Source organism: Saimiri boliviensis, chromosome 3 (assembly GCF_048565385.1).
Source record: "Saimiri boliviensis isolate mSaiBol1 chromosome 3, mSaiBol1.pri, whole genome shotgun sequence".
Classification (NCBI taxonomy): Eukaryota; Metazoa; Chordata; class Mammalia; order Primates; family Cebidae; genus Saimiri; species Saimiri boliviensis.
The window spans coordinates 6804950-6821400 of record NC_133451.1 but is presented as its reverse complement, the minus strand read 5'-3'; the positions used below and the strand labels follow the sequence as shown (position 1 = coordinate 6821400).

At 50.0% G+C, this 16451-nt stretch overlaps 1 protein-coding gene across 4 annotated transcripts in view; it reads right to left on the bottom strand.

Annotated features, from left to right (window-relative positions):
- Window positions 1-14776, bottom strand: part of C3H4orf50 (chromosome 3 C4orf50 homolog) — a 122191-nt gene extending 107415 nt beyond the window's left edge. For 3 of the 4 annotated variants that reach the window (XM_074395869.1, XM_039468364.2, XM_074395870.1), the window contains exons 1-3: window positions 14479-14776; window positions 7997-8135; window positions 3831-4370 (exon numbers count right to left, since the gene is read on the bottom strand). In XM_074395869.1, the coding sequence (XP_074251970.1) occupies window positions 3831-4370; window positions 7997-8135; window positions 14479-14765 (966 nt within the window). In that variant the 5' untranslated portion in view covers window positions 14766-14776. The remainder of the gene's footprint in view (window positions 1-3830; window positions 4371-7996; window positions 8136-14478) is intronic. The other variant, XM_074395871.1, reaches the window with a different exon arrangement.
- Between the last annotated feature and the right edge of the window lie 1675 nt (window positions 14777-16451).

The following is a 16451-nucleotide window of genomic DNA, read 5'->3' as shown; positions in this document are numbered from 1 at the left end:
TTACTCAACACCCTACTAGATGACCACAAGCCCAGAAAGAGATGATGAGGAAGGTGGCAATGCTGATGGTGACGGTAATAGGAATGATGGTGGCGATGGTGATGTAACAGTGGTGATGATGATGGTAATGATGATGATGGTGATGACGATGTGATGGTGATGGTGACTGTAATGATGATGGTGATGACAGTTATAATGATGTGATGGTGATGATGTCATGGTGATGGTGATGATAGTGATGGTGATGGTGATGGTGACGGTGTTAGTGATGATAGTGATGATGGTGGTGATGACGTGATGGTGATGATGGTGACGGTGATAATGTGATGGCAATAATGATGATAGTGATGATGGTGATGGTGATGATGGTGATGATGATGGTGGTCAGGATGATGTGATAGTGATGATGGTGATGATGTAATGGTGATGGTGATGACGTGATAGTGATGATCGTGATGGTGGTGACAGTGATGATGATGGTGATGATGATGGTGGTCAGGATGATGTGATAGTGATGATGGTGATGATGTGATGGTGATGATGGTGATGGTGATGGTGGTCAGGATGATGTGATGGTGATGATCTTGGTGATGATGATCACGATGGTGATGATGGTGATAATGGTGGTGATGGTGATGATAGTGGTGATGGTGATGATAATGGTGATGGTGATGACGATGTGATGGTGATAATGATGATGGTGATGATGTAATGGCGTTAGTAATGGTGATGGTGGTGATGGTGATGGTGGTGATGCTGACAGTGACAGAAGCTAGATTAGATTGATCATCAAAATATACTGGCACTGAGCTAAGAGCTTTCCCTCTACTTTCTCATTTCATCCTCACACCCACACCAGGATGCACTATTATTATCATCATCCCAGTATTAATCCCATTTCACACTTGGTAAAGCAAGGCATAGAGAATTTAGGAACCTGTCCGAGGGTGTCGCAGCTGGCAGGAGGCAGAGCTGTGCTGGAATCTTCCATCATCTCCACTCATATTCCTACCTGCACCTCTGAGCCTGAGCATCTTGCTCCACTTCAGTGTTGAAGGCTCAGCATTCTACACCCCACAGATTCCTGAGCTGCAACCCTGTTTTCTCAGCTACTCCGCCGATCAGAGGCTGAGGCAGAAATGGCTGAGGATCACATATAATGGGCAGTTTAGGGAGCTTTCAAGGAAAGTGTGACTGTGCAGGCCAGGCTGCAGTGCGGGCTTGAAAGCCGAGCCCCACGTGAGGTGCAGTTCCCCTGAGCCACTGGGACTTTTAGAAGAGGAAGCATGAAACCTTGAGAAGGTCACAGACACACACTGACAAGGGGCCAGTGAGCTGATGGCATAGAATCGACTAAATCCAGCCACCGTTGCTGCCCCAAGCTTCTCAATAACAAACTCTGACCCCAGGACCTCGACATCCAGGCAGCAGGCAGGAGTCATGGCTCGGCTCTGGCCATGTCCTTTTGCTCCTGGGATACTTAGCAGCTGGTGCCTGTGGTGACCTCACTTAACCTCCCTGGGTCTCAGCTTCTCCATCTGTTCAGTGGGTAAACAGCCCCTGTCTCACAAGGCTGCCCTAAGGATTACATGAGAAGGCAGAGTGGTCAAGACACGAGCAACTGCTTCCTAAATGCATAGGTGCTTGAGCTTTCTCCCAGATAACGGTCTTGAAGAAACAGCAGGCAGCTATTTCTGAGAAGCGTCACTGTGCACAGGAGCCTCCAGTGCAGCCTTGAAAGCCAAGCCCCACATGAGGTGCAGTTCCCTGGGCCACTGGGACTTTCACAAGAGGAAGATAGGATGAATGGAGAGATTGGGGGGACTTAAAGTAAGACTTTAAAGTCTAAAGTCTTAAATGTAGGAAAATTACAGAGAGTAATTTTAAATGACAGTTTCCATCTATGCACAATTTATTTTCCAAAATCACAACAAGATGCCAATGCTGTACAGTTTGTTTTCCTTTTATCTGAAGAACATAAAGAAGAAGAACAAACAGGAAATTTACGAGAGCGAGAACGGGAGGATAAAACAGTACAAATGTCAACTGTGACCACGAATAAAGCCGTTACTAAGATAATTGGGACAAGACACACGCCATTGTCCTGAGAAAATTCAGACCACTGAAGGTTCCAGGTAGTTTTAAATGGATTGTCCAGGTTCGAAGATAAATTTTATTTCAAAAAAAATGAGCAATCCTCTTTGGGCTAAGGTTGCTCACTCGTTTTTTCCTTAAATGCAAATTGAGCCACAGGGGAGAGGCAGGCTCTGGATCTCTTTGCAGGAGCTGAGTTAGTGTTCCCACTGCAGAAGGCAAGCTGCTCTAGTGGAGATGATAAAGCACTCACATCCAATTTTGAACACATTCTAGTTCAGTCCCTTAATAGCTGTGTGACGACAGCTAAAATATGCTGTCGTCTGAGCCTCAGCTTCTTCAAACACAAAAGGAAGACGCTAATACCACCTGCCTCCATGAGCATTAAATCAAATAACGTCTTTGTAAACACCCAGTACAGAGCCGAGCACATGGCAGGAATACATAGAATGTAAGCTTTTATTTACTCTCTGCTCAGTCAAGTGAATCAATACATGTCCAGCCTGCCCTCCAGAGTTTAAGAAGCTTGCCTAAGGTCACACAGCAAGTAAATATGCAAACCAGAAAGGGACCCTACCCTGCGTGCTCTCTACTCCACCATCCTGGGTCCCTCCTGTGGGCTGCTGTGGAGACTGAGGCTACAGAGACCAACACACCTGGACCCTGCCCTCAAGGAGCTCACAGTCTAAAGAGGGAAAACTGAAGACGCATGCACAGAACTGCCACCAGGGAACTGTTGTCACCTTTGGTACTACAGGTGAAGTGGGAGAAGAGGTGTCTGCCTCCAGAGGAGAGGGACTGGAGTTTCCAAGCACATAAGAGTCTCATGGCACAGCACGTTGACAATCTTGTCTATTGCAGGGCCTGGCACTCATCAGGGACGAATTGGATGGTGGACAGATGGATGGACAAGAGTGAGTGGACAGTGAGGGATACACGGTGGCTGGTTGGCTGCCTGGCCAGTGGCTAGAGAGATAGATAGATGAAGAGGTGGGGAAGATGGTGGAATGTGGGTAGACAAGTGGGTGGGCGAGTGCTAGGGTCTGAATGGCTGTGTTTCCCCTAACAAATGTATGTTGAAATTCAAATCCGCGGTGTGAAGGTATCAGGCGGTGGGGTCTTTGGGAGGTAATCAGGTTGTAATGGTGGAGGCTTCATGGATGGGATTAGCACCCTTACTAATTAGTGTGCCAGAGGACTCCCTCTCCCTTCAGCCCTGTGAGGACCTGGTGAGAAAGAACCGTCTGTGAACCAGGAAGCAGGCCTTCCCCAGACACCAAACCAGCTGGTGCTTTGATGTTGGACCTCCAGTCTCCAATGTAAAAAATAAGTGTCTGTTGTTTATAAGCCGTCATCTATGGTATTTGCTATAAAAACTCAAACAGTTCAACAAGCGGTTTAGTAAGTGGATTCATAGGTGGCTGATTGGACGAGCAGGTGTTAGGATGAATGGGAAAAATGATGGTGGGTAGGTGGGCGAGTGGTTGGATAGTTGGATGGTGGATGACAGGCAAGTGGGTGCGTCCGAAGATGGACAGGTGGGTGGACACGGTTGGTGGATGGGTAGTGAGGCGGGCGTGCACTGAATGAGTGTGTGAGTTTAGATGGGAGGGTGGGTGGATGTGAAGGACGAGGGACAGGGCTGGCAGGGCTGGATGTGTGTATGACTGACCACGTGGCTGGAGGAGAAAGAGAATAGCAAGAGATCACTCCTGCCCTGGGTTCCGGCCACTTACCAGGTTGCAGTGACCAGCAGGGACCTGGGCTCCCAGCTCCTCTCGCAGGCGCTGGTTCTGCTGGGCGAGGTCCTCCACCTGGCCCTGCAGGCCGATCTCCGACAGCTTCAGTCCGTAGATGCAGCAGCGCAGCTCCTCCAGCTGCCCGCGGAGCCGGCGCTCGGTGGCTCGCTGCTCCCGCAGCCTGCGCGCCGCCTCCTCCCGCTCGCGCTCGCTGCGCTCGGCCCTCGCCTGCAGGACGCGCAGCTCCGCAGCCGCCTCCAGGGAGCCCTGGGGACCCGGGGCCGCTGTGTCCCACTGGGCCAGCAGGAGGCCCGCGGCGCGGCAAAGGCGCCGCACGTCGCGCTCCAGCCTCTGCACCTGCGCCCGCAGAACGCGCTCCTGCTCGCGCACCAGGCCCAGCTGGCGCCGCTCGGTCCGCCGGCAGCGCTCCAGGGCCGCCGCCTGCTGCCCCAGCGCCTCGTCCTTGCGCCGCAGCCGCTCCCGCAACCGCCGCAGCCGCCACCGCTGCCGCCTGGCCAAGCTCTCTTTCTCCCGGACCTACAAGTTGGCGGTGGATGAGGGTGTCAGCAAGCCCGAAGGACACACCGTGGCTCACATTGATCCCGTCTTGACTTAACATTTCCATATTTCGTGCATGGTGCGTTTTTGCATTTTGTGAATTAAAATAGTGCATCTAAGTGTTATCTCTGTTTTGGCAGCCTCTTAAATTTCGCACGGGAGCGAAGTGTCTTCGTCACCTCATCCTCCCTAGTCTGGGCCCTGCACCCTCAAGAGCTCCCTGAGTTCTGGAAGGGAGCTGTGCAGGTGGCAGGATGGCCATCAGCGAGTACACACCTGAGGACCACTGGAGATGTCCGGATACTCAATATGTCCGCACCTGCGTGCACACAGCTGCTCCGGAGCCTCCTGAGTGTTCCCACTTCCACCCCAGCACTGCCCAGAGATCCCCATTTCACACCTACAGGGTCAATCCCTGGCCCAGCCAGGGTCAGCTGGCCCCAGCAGGTGAGTCACAACACCAGTGCCACAGCAGTTGTCATGACTGTGGACACTCCACCAGGAGGGAGCAGCATTACTAGCCTGCAGGACATTCAGAAGTGGCTTGCATATCACACAGCTAAAATTCACTGCAGCCAGGACACCCAACACCTTGTGTCTGACTCAGCCCTTTTCTTTTTCTTTTGCTTTTTTTTTTTTTTTTTTTTTTTTTTGAGACGGAGTTTCGTTCTTGTTACCCAGGCTGGAGTACAATGGCGCAATCTCGGCTCACTGCAACCTCCGCCTCCTGCGTTCAGACAATGCTCCTGCCTCAGCCTTCCGAGTAGCTGGGATTACAGGCACGCGCCACAATGCCCCGCTAACTTTTTGTATTTTTAGTAGAGACAGGGTTTCACCATGTTGACCAGGATGGTCTCGACCTCTTGACCTTGTGATCCACCTGCCTCGGCCTCCCAAAGTGCTAGGATTACAGGTGTGAGCCACCGCGCGGGGCCCCAGCCCTTTTCTTTTTCATCTGGCCACCCGCCTGACCAGAGAACACATCTGCCTCCTCCCACTCATAGGCCGTGAGCTGGACTGGGGTGCAACATTCACTACGAAAATGAGAGCCATTGTCTACTTTTCAGAATTAATTCAAGCAAACGGATCGAACTGCCTCTACGTTCATCTTTCTTTCAACTGCCAGCACTTGCTGCTGCTCTTTTGCCAGGGAGCTTCCAGAAAACAAAAACAAGCTAAGAGCAAACGTGAAAGAGGAGACCTGGGAATAGCTCAGACAAGCTTCATTTGATAGTTCTGGGGAACGTGGGGCAGATAAAAGCTGGGGTCAGATTCCCTGGGAGGAGAATTCTCCTGGTCTTCCTGAAGGCATGAATTCTGTGATGAGCTTTGCACGGTGCCTGGTGGAGGGCTTTCAGAGCCTGGACGGTCTGCCTTTGGCAGCTTTTAGAATGACGGCAGGTCACTACAGAAACAGGGCATCTTCATGTGCAAACGTTTACTGGAAACATTGACAGCAACGAAGCAAAGCTGCCATTTGGTACACATAGGTGCGAAGCACATGGAAAACTCGCTCATGCACTCTTGCAAAAGTCACTTCAAAATACGGATGTTTGCAGCGAGAGATTTAGGGTTAGAGGGTTAGGGGCAGGGTGGCTGCTGGGCCAAGTGGCAACTGAGAGACCCTGTCACTGTGAACATCTGCTGCCCATCTGGAAGTGGGGTTATGCGATGGATCTTTCCCAGGTGCATACATAGCACATGAGACATTTAACAAGAGGATCTGTTGGAAAAGGGCTTAGTGTCCCCCTGCAGAAACTGCTGGTTCCTGCAGTAGCTTTAACTCCCTAACAGCATGCCCCTTGCTGTCACCCTCATCCTTTACTCCCCATCACACTGTGAACATCATGACAGGGCTGGGTCAGATTCACCTCGGAAATCCTGCATGCACACAGGCATGGCTCAAAAAGTGTCTATGACAGCATTTTCCACAGAGACATCACATCAGTGGCGCTGGAGTCACACACGCCACTATACCGGACTTAAAAACGCCCCTCAGGATGGTAATGATGAGGTGCTATGAGCCAAGGAGGAGAAGCTACTTGATTTTCTGCACCTGAAGTTCAGGATAAAGGGGGAAAAATTCCACTCAGACATCTCCCTAGCAATTCAGGGACTATTTTCAATTTAATTGGAATCCTTATCATTCAACGTCCACTTCTATTTCACCCAAGACATGTGTCAAGTGCTTTTCCAGCTTTGTTGACAGTTTCCCACTATAAGAAACACACATGAAACAACCCTGAACATAACGCCCGCTATACACACATCTGTGTACAGTTGAAACAAGTTTCTCAAAACAGCACTCCCTCTAGCACATGCATTGTGCTTTTATGTTTCTTAGTCTGTTTTGAGTTTTAAGTGCTGGTTGTGAGCCTCTGAATCAATCTCACATCACATAGGTGGATTGCAACCTGCAGTTTTAAAATCTCTGGCTGCATTTTAAGTAGCAGCAGACTAAAACAGGATGCCTTCAGGGACCGCTGGGTACCGCATGCAGCTACCTTGGAGTTTTGCGGGTTTTGCCTCTGCAGCCTTTCCTAAAAGTAGCCTGCTCTCCAGCCCCCATCATCCTCCCCCTGAAAAATGTCAGTAATGGTTAACAATTATAAAAGCAGATAGTGTCATTTAAATACCTACTGTTGTGAATGTTTTACATGTATCAACTCAGCCCACACAATAATCTGAGGGGTTGGTATGATATCATTCCCACTTCACAAATGAGGAAACTGAGGCCCAGAGAGGTTAAGTCACTTGCCCAAGGTCACAAAGCTAGTGAGTAGCAGAGCCAGGGTTTGGCTCCAGGCTTCTGCCTCTAGAGCCCCCTCCCTTAACTGCCCGTTGTTTCTCCAGTAAGCGTTTGAACTTCTCCTCCTGCCTCTGCCATCGCTCTCTCTCATGCAGGGAGAATGGCACCCCCCAAATGACCATCTAACTCTGAGGCTTCCCTACTTAAGTCCCCTAAAGTGTGTTCCCCAGTGTCTTCAGAATTGGACCATGCAGTGGAGTTGGCCACCTGGCCCCTCTGGAACTTTCCCACTCACCCACTCTGTCCCCTGCATGGTGACAGCCTCTGTGTCCTCCCACGCCTCTGTGCTACGACCCATGCTGTCACCCACGCCTCACATGCCCTTCCCAGCGAGGCCCAGCTCACATGGCTCCAGCTCTCCGTAGCTCTCCTCAAATCCCCCAGCCCCTTGAACACACGCCATGGGGGATCCCTCACTCCCCCATGGCTCCCCACATCCAGGTTTAGAGTTATTTGTTTCTGATCAGTCTCCCCCATCTGCGTAAGAGCTCCAGATGCCAGGAGTCCTGCATCAGCCAACTCTCGTCCTCAGGCTGTGGTCTGGCGCTGGGATACTCAGGCACAAGAGCTTCCAGCAAGTGTGCAGCCTCCACAGTCACAGCCCCCACCCCCACATCCCTGCAAACCCCAGGCCCCGCAGTCACTGCATGCACCGTGAACTTAGGATCTCTCTAACCCTCCTGCCTGGGCTCTTCCAGGCCTGCCCTATACTGTCTTTGCCCAACTGCACTGCCACGGAGTTCCCACTGCCCTGATGGACAGGAGAAAGGGACAGGAAAGGAGAAGGGAACGGTACCTGGCTGGCCAGCTCCCCCTGCAGCACCGCCAGCTTCTCCTGGGCCTCCAGCCAGGCGCTTCTCTCCTGGGCCATGCAGGCACTCAGCTGGTCCACCTTCTGGAGGAGTTTCCTCTCTGACAGCTCCAGCTCCCGAATTCTGCAGCATGGAAAGCAGGAAGGCCCTTGCTCAGGTTGTAGTCAACAGGGCCTAAAGCTTTTTTTTTTTTTTTTTTTTTTTTTTTTGAGACAGAGTTTTGTGCTTGTTGCCCAGGCTGGAGTGCAGTGGTGCAATCTCGGCTCACTGCTACCTCTGCCTCCCGGGTTCAAGCGATTCTCCTGCCTCAGCCTCCTGAGTAGCTGGGATTACAGGCATGCGCCACCACACCTGGGTGGTTCTTGTATTTTTAGTAGGGAGGGGGTTTCACCATGTTGGACAGGCTGGTCTCGAGCTCCTGACCTCAGGTGATTCATCCACCTCAGCCTCCCAAAATGCTGGGATTACAGGTGTGAGCCACTGCACCAGGCAACATGGACTAAGACTTTTGCAGATACCAGGGCCAAATTACTATTTTATTATTTTATTTTTGTCATTTGGCCAATTCGATGTTCTGACAAGATTACATTTTATATAATATTCATGCACATAGTTCTAAAGATTATCTACAATGCTTCAAAGACATCATTTGAACAATTAGGTGCCATGCATCAGAAACCTTCAGTGTCCTCACGCGAAGCCAGTAACTGCAAATTCAAGTAATGCCAACTAAGAGTGCCCGAGCCTGAGCCATTTAGGCTAAGAGCTTTAACTCGGTGGTTTCTATGAACCCTCACATTACCAGCCTGCAGGTGGGTTCTGCTACCCCCACTTTACACATGAAGAAACAGGATCAGAGGGGGCAGACTTTTGCCCGAAGTCACACAGCATTATAGAATCGAGTTGGTCTTACTTCTGGACTCAGCCTTGTCACCTTCTGCCCTGCTGTCTCCCATTTTAGCTACATTCTTATAAATCTAAGGATATGATCGAAATTCAGAAAAAGGTTTCTGCAACTGAAAAAAAAATTAATCTCTCCATTACTTATTCTTCCAGGTGAGAGGCCGGAAGTGCCTTAACTGTCTATTAGGAATAGCTAAGTCCCAGGGAGGCTTTGCATGGTCTTGCAGACACACTGGGGCTATGTCACAAGCAGGCATGAACCCAGATTGGATGTGAACCCTGATGGCAGCATGTGAGAAAGAGACATGCACAGGATCAGGGGGAAAGTCCAGAAAGAAAGCCTGGGCTCCTGGACCCATGGTGGGTGGTGTGGGGAGGCACTGCAAAGACTGGCCTGTCTCCCACGGTGCCTAGTTTCCAAAGCCCCTTAATGTGCCAATCTTGCTTGTGTAATAGAAACCATGATTCATGTGAAAATGCATTCACAGCCTCCACGCCTAAGCTCTGCACATCCTCACTCCTTCCCCAAGTCCACGCTGGGTACCTGCACATCCAGGACAGATACTGCTGCCCTGGGTGAAGACCTAGCTTTGCCTGCTGGCACTGCCATTCACCAGCCATAGGGTCTTAACAGGGCTAGTCCAGCATGATGACCCTCAGCATCTTTATCTACAAAATAGAGGTCATTAACCTTGCTCAGCGGGTTTTCATGAAGATTAAATTACGTGATGTATTATTATTACTAATAAGGCCAAGAGTCCCCTCTCCTATTCCAGTTCTCATGCCCTGAGGAAGGGTCTCAAGGGTGGCAGACAAGACTGTGCTCTCAGCCAGGTGCAGTGGCTCATGCCTGTGATCCCAGCACTTTGGAAGGCTGAGGTGGGTGGATCATGAGGTCAGAAGTTTGAGACCAGCCTGATCAACATGGTGAAACTCATCTCTACTAAAAATACGAAAATTAGCTGGGCGTGGTGGTGCATGCTTGTAATCCCAGCTACTCAGGAGGCTGAGGCAGGAGAATCACTTGAACCCAGGAGGTGGACGTGGAGGTGCAATGAGCTGAGGTCGCACCACTGCTATTGGCAGGGCGAGACTCCATCTCAAAAAAAAAAAAAAAAAAAAAAGAGTATGGATCATAATCAAGGTCCTTCCAAACTGGACCACAGGAGCAGCTCGTTAGCCAGAGTCAGGCTGAGCCCTTTCTGATGAGTTGTGCAATATGAGGAGACTGGCTAAAAAAAACCAAAAGCCTTTTTTTCTAGTTCTGAGATCCATCTATAACAATAAACATGCTAACAGTATTTAATTCTCATACTATTCCTAATCGTAAACTAAGCAGAAAATGACAAATTTCACTTTGGCAGGGCAAATTATGGCCCCAAGTTTATGCAGGCCCTAATCCCTGGAGCCTATGGCTGTCACCTTAAAATGCAAGAGAGACGGCAGACGTGATGAGAGAAGGATGGTGAGAGGGGGATATGGACCTGGATTAGCCGGTTGGTCTCAAAGAGCCATCACAAGTGTCCTTGAGAGAGCGAGACAGAGAGGGCTGACTCTCGGAATGGCCGTGTGGGCACTGACACAGGATGGCACACAGCCAGCTCCAAAGACGGAGGCAGGGCCAGGAGCTCTGAATGCAGCTCTAGACTGGAGAAGACAAAGAAATGGATTTCCCCTCCAGCCTCTGAGAGGGTTTGGCTCCAGCGACAGCTTCACTAGCCCAGGAAGACTGATTCCGACTTCCGGTTGCCAAGCTTGTGGTGCTGGGTTACAGCAGCTGCGGGGAGCTAATACACTCACAGATATGACATAGACAGTGAAGTACCTGTTCCCTGATTAAACCAATGACGAGTGTTTAAAATATGAAAATGCAGTGCTGTACAGAGTGCTAGGAAAATAATAGGCTCCGTTATGGCAGAGGGACACACGGGCCGGCGTGGCTGCAGAGACACCTTCTGGGTCAGGCTGCCTGGGTTCACGCAGCTAGGGTGGGGCCTTGGGTAAGTTACAGCCACCCGGTGTCTTCCTTTCCCCATCTCTTCAGTGAGGATGATGCTCTTACTGTGTTTTTAGCACTGTTTAAGGATTAGCTATGTTAATACTTGTCAAGCCTGTGCACAGTGGCTTGGTGCCACGCAAGTACTCCGTGAGTGCTTAGCTGTTATTAATTTTACTGCATTTAGATGAGAAACAAATATGCAAACTGATAGTGTTATGAAGATTTTCTTCCTGAAATTTCTAACAAGGCTGTTTCATTATTTTGAGAAGGAATACTTTTGTGCTTCAACTCTTTAATGAAAGTGAATCCAAGACATTCTACCAGGCTTTCGCCCTGCCCCAGCTAGACCAAACACTGTGTCATCCACCTGAAATCTGCACTCAGAACTGTGCTTTTAGCAGCCCTGGATCACGTAGCGTTTCATCCCCTCAGCCTTAGCTTCCTCATCTGTCCAGGGAGATGATGTCACTCTGTGCATCACAGGATCCAGGAGGGTCAAGATGGGGCCGGTATGGGAGGGCCCAGCCCTGTGCCAGCTCCCTTTTCTCCTCCCCCGCCCTTCGCCTGCAAGGTGGTATACCCCATCTTTAAAGGGAACACAGGACTCAAGCCCACATTCCCCCATAGGCCCGGCCACAGAGGCCCCTCCTCCCCACCTCTCATGGTGTTCCCCTGGGGCTCTCTGTCTCCCCCTCCCATGGAGGGGTCTCCTTTGGCCAGGGTTCCCTGCCTGTCTTCCTGGGGTCCACTGATCTTCTGTTTCCACCACCAGCCTTTCTAGAACAGTTGAATGTACAATCCTGTATGGGCTGTGCTGCTAGTCTTTCAGGTGGGGGCCCTGCCTTCCCCAGCTCTCAGCACCCAGGACTTCTGTGATGGGCTCAACACGTCCCCCCAAAGTTCATGTGTTGAAGGCCTCACCCCCAGGTTCCTTAGAATGTGAATATATTTGGAGATAAGCTCTTTTAAAGAGTCAATTAAGTTGAAAGAAAGTCCTGAGCGTGGGCCCTGATCCAATCTGACTGGGGTCTTGTAAGAGATGAAGACACAGACACGCACAGAGGGGCGACCAAGCAAGGACGCAGGGCGAAGATGGACTCCACAAGCCAAGGAGAGAGGCCTCGGGAGAAGCCAACCCTGCCGACCCTCCATCTTGGGCTTCTGGGCTCCAGAAAGTGAGAAAATACATTTTTGTTAAGTCATCCAAGTTTGCAAATTATGTTATTTCATTATGACATTAATGAGGAAAAAAAAAAAGATTCCTGGCTAGGACCATGGTGTCTGTGGATTTTGCCCCCTCTCCCCATGTCTGCATGGGCTTCCTCAGGGTACTCCGGTTTCCACTCACATCCCACAACTGAGCACATTAGGTGAACTGGCATGCCCACATAGTCCCGGCCTGTGTGAGTGTGCGTGTGGGTGTGAATGTCCTGTCCAGGCTTTGCACCCTGAGCTGCCAGGAGAGGCCCTAGCCACCACCCGAGACGCTGACCTGCATCCATTGGGCAAACAATCATCTTACTTGTGGGGTTTTTTTTCTTTTTTTAGTCTTTCTTAAATTTAAATTTGTTTGAGTCTTTCACATTTATTTCCGTGTTTAACATTAGAAGTGTTTGGGGTCTTTATTTCAAAGCTTGGTGATGTTTTGGTGACCTGAACAAGGAAAGGAACTTAAGTCTTGTTTGTATCGATTAGCCCGTGATCAGATTATTTTTGTGGCCAGCTGTGGTGGCTCATGGCTGTAATCCCAACACTTTGGGAGGCTGAGGCGGGCAGATCACTTGAGGTCAGGAGTTCGAGACCAGTCTGACCAATATGGTGAAACCCTGTCTCTACTAAAAATACAAAAATTAGCTGGGCATGGTGATGGGCACCTGTAGTCCCAGCTACTTGGGAGGCTGAGGCAGGAGAATTGCTTAAAACTGGAAGGTGGAGGTCGCAGTGAGCCAAGATTGTGCCACCGCACTCCAGCCTGGGAGACAGAGTAAGACTACATCTCAAAACACAGCAAAACAAAAAAACAAATTGGTTTTGTTGTATGTTGCTTCACTTAGTCACAGTTTCCAAGAACCTACGGACAACATTCAGTGAGGACTTAACTGTATGTCATCATGGCAACCCAGGCAAACTAACGTAACTTAGTATGTGACTCTTGGAGGGTAAGTGCATTGCAGAATGAATGAAAGAATGGACAATCACACAGAGTAACAGAAGAATTTTTCTGATTTGTTGACTTCTTTATGCATAAAATTTTGCCAAAAGGAAGAAAACTAAACCACACGTGCATGCACATTCAATGGGCTGCCTTTACTGAAGCAAAGACAAGTAGAAGAAAATGAGCAAGTCCCACAAAAGCCCAAGGCACCTGCTGCTGGGACATGAGTCACCTGTCAGAATCCATCCCAGCCCCCACTACATGGGTTTCCTGATGTATATGCAAGCTTTCTCTTGCTGGCTTTCCTGATCTATATGCAAGGCCCCACCTCGTTCTGCCGGCCTGGGTGTCAAGACGTCATCAGGAAAGAGGTTGGGCTTTAGAGAAAGACCTGGATTCAAGTGCCCCAACTTGGGACCGTGTCAGCTCCATCGGGCAAACAGAGCCCATACCAGGAAGTTCTATAGAGATAAACGAATGCAGAGAACCTATTCTGAAGATGACAGCAGAGTCCAAAGGCCAGACAGAGATAACAGGCAGCCTGAATTAGCAACTGTCAGAAGCCACTTCTGCCCCTGGGGCTGGACAGCCACACAGGGAAGAGATGATGCAGCCAGGACACCCAGCGGGACCTGGGACCACAGAGGAAGCCGAGAGTACTTATGAGTTACAGCCACAGTGGGAGATGTCACTGAGGGGACAAGACTGACTTTGTTTAAAATGTGAGTCCAGCACGTGACTCCTGACTAACCCTAAGTCCACAAATGCCTCCAAGTTGTGGAGTCGATGTATCTCTTTACGTAGAAACACCTACTCATTGTGAGTTTCCTCCAAAACAACCCCTGTCCTTGCAGAAACCATAGGCTGTGACACCTGCAGCCACCTATGCATGCCTTCCAGAGGACATACGCTTTTGCCCAGGATATAAACCCTGGGTTGGGGGAGGAGGGTCACCTGCATGGGAACTGCCTATGATCATGCCTCCATCTGCAAGTTCCCCTAAAAACACCACCCAAACCGACAAACTAGGTTTGCCTATTCCTTTGATTTCTGGGTTCCTTTCTGTGCTCTGGGTCACTTTGTATACACAGCCCTTTCACGGAACAGTCACCCAGAGCAGAAGAGAGAGAAAAGACCCTGGCTTCTCCCTGCCTCCTGTGTTTCAGGGCCTCCTGTTGGCTGCACCCAAATGGAAGCCATTGAGCAGAGAAGCCTGGGCCGCCTCACCTGCAGGTACAGAGCAGAGGAAGGAGGGCAGGCAGGGCAGAGGGCAAGTGACTGTGCGGGCAGGTTACATGGTGAGCCGGTTTCCCCAGCTGTGTGGTGTGATTCACCACACCATGGTGACACACTCTGATAGCCCCGGGGTTTGTGAAATACACACAGAGAGATCAAAATGGCACCGCTACCTGCTTCTCAGCCCGGACTCCGACGTCACATACTTGTTCACCGCCGCTAACAGCTTCTGTTCGGAGGACTCTAGCTGCCTCCTGATCGCCCCCGTATCCACGTCTGGGCGACCAGATGCTTCTTCCGGAAGACATTCCCGCTCCTCAGCACTATCTTCCATGTCCTGGAATATCCAGGATGTGTCAATCTTCACATCAACGTTCATTATGTCGAACCCCTCGCTGCTGGGAGCTCTGATGATGTAGTTGAAACTTTTCTCAGTCCGTCTCTTAGCTGCTGGCTCCATCTCACAAACATTTCATGGGGCAAAGCTTAATAATAAAATTAAGTGAGTTTGCAACATTGACTTCTGGAGATTTCAAGAAGTGGTGGTTGTGACTTCAGATTGTTCAGGAAAATATCCTTTGAGAAGGGCAAGAACAGGTGGATTATTCATGAGTGGGTGACTTGGGTTTCAGCTGCACAAGCATCATACAATATGCATGAAAGTCTCTCATTTTACAAGTCAGCATGCCAGAACTCACACAAAGCAAGAAAACGTTGCAGAAAAATCGCTTGAGATAAAATGCCTAATGATGGGCACAGAGAGGAAAAATAAGATCTCCAGGTAAGATCATCAGACATTACAGACTCCCAACAGTAAATGAAGCTCAAGTTTTAGCCACATGATGAATAAGGTTCCACACCTTCTCCTTGAGCACAGCACATATTTTTCAAGGACCTAGAGTTTGCTAGAGGGAACAGGATGGGAAATTCATGCTGCCCTGGGTGCTGTCTGCTCCTGGGTTTTGGAGGGCCTCTCATGCCTTACCTAGTACAATTTTCCCTGTGACCCTGTGAAGTGGGTGTTAACATGACCATTCTACAGATGATCAGATGGAGGCTCTGGAAGGTGAAGGAGCTTCTCCGGGCCCCACAGATGGGATGGGAAGTAGCAGAGTCAGGATTTGAGGATGGCTCTGACTCCAAAACTGGAGAGTGTGTGTTCTGACACAAGAGATACAGTAATAGGTGAGCAACGAGACCCCAAAACAGGAGCAAATTCGACCTCTGAGCACCCTGAGGAGGGAGAGGAAGCTCGAGGCTGAAGAGATCATAGGAGGAATGGGAAACCGGAGCAGGGAGAGGTGGGGAGGAGACTCCCCCAGGCGGAGAGCATCCTCAAGCCGCAGCCCCACACAGGGAAGCAGGACAGGTGAAGGGAACGAGAGCACCAGGCTGGGCTGACCTGCTGGGCACACAGAAGGAGGATGTGAGGAGTAGGGACAGAGGAGGCTTGGTGTCATTTTGTCGCAGGCACTCAAGGAGTCTGGTGTTTCTGTGGGCCCCAGGGAGTAGGGAGGTGCCTGGTCAAATGTCATTCTGAGGATCGAGCACTCTGGATTTTGCAGGAGGGAGATGGAGGCAGCTGGACCTGTGGGAAGAGGCGGCACCACAGGCCAGGCTAGTGCAGAGGGTCAGGACCAAGACAAATGGAAAATAAGAGGCTTCCGTCTCCCTGTTAAAAATAAGAGACACCCCCTCCCTCTTCTTAGAGCATTTACTTTAGAAAATTTGTCAGTTCTTTCTTTGTCTTTTTGAAATATGTGCAAATCCTTTTTAAAGTGAAATAAGCCTTTTGCCAGCTTTATGACCCAGGGATGTTTTCCCGAAGGACCTGGAACCATCTCTTTGGGATGTAAATTCCAGGGACAACAGCGCCCCTAGTGGTCACTGGGAGGAAGAAGTCTAATTGGGCAGGTGCCCGGCTCCAAAATGTAAAACCTGTCTTAGGAAGTAACAGAAGGGTGGAACCCAGGTGCAGGGGAAGGTTTTTTCTTTTCTTTTTTTTTTTTTTTCCTTTGTATAAAACAAATTAGTGAACACAGAGGGTCGTCCTAGTTGCCAGGTGAGTTTAGGATGAACCATGTGAAACAATGATGCCATGGAATCCTTTTCAGTGGGGATGAGTGTGACGTCTGTGCGTGTGGGT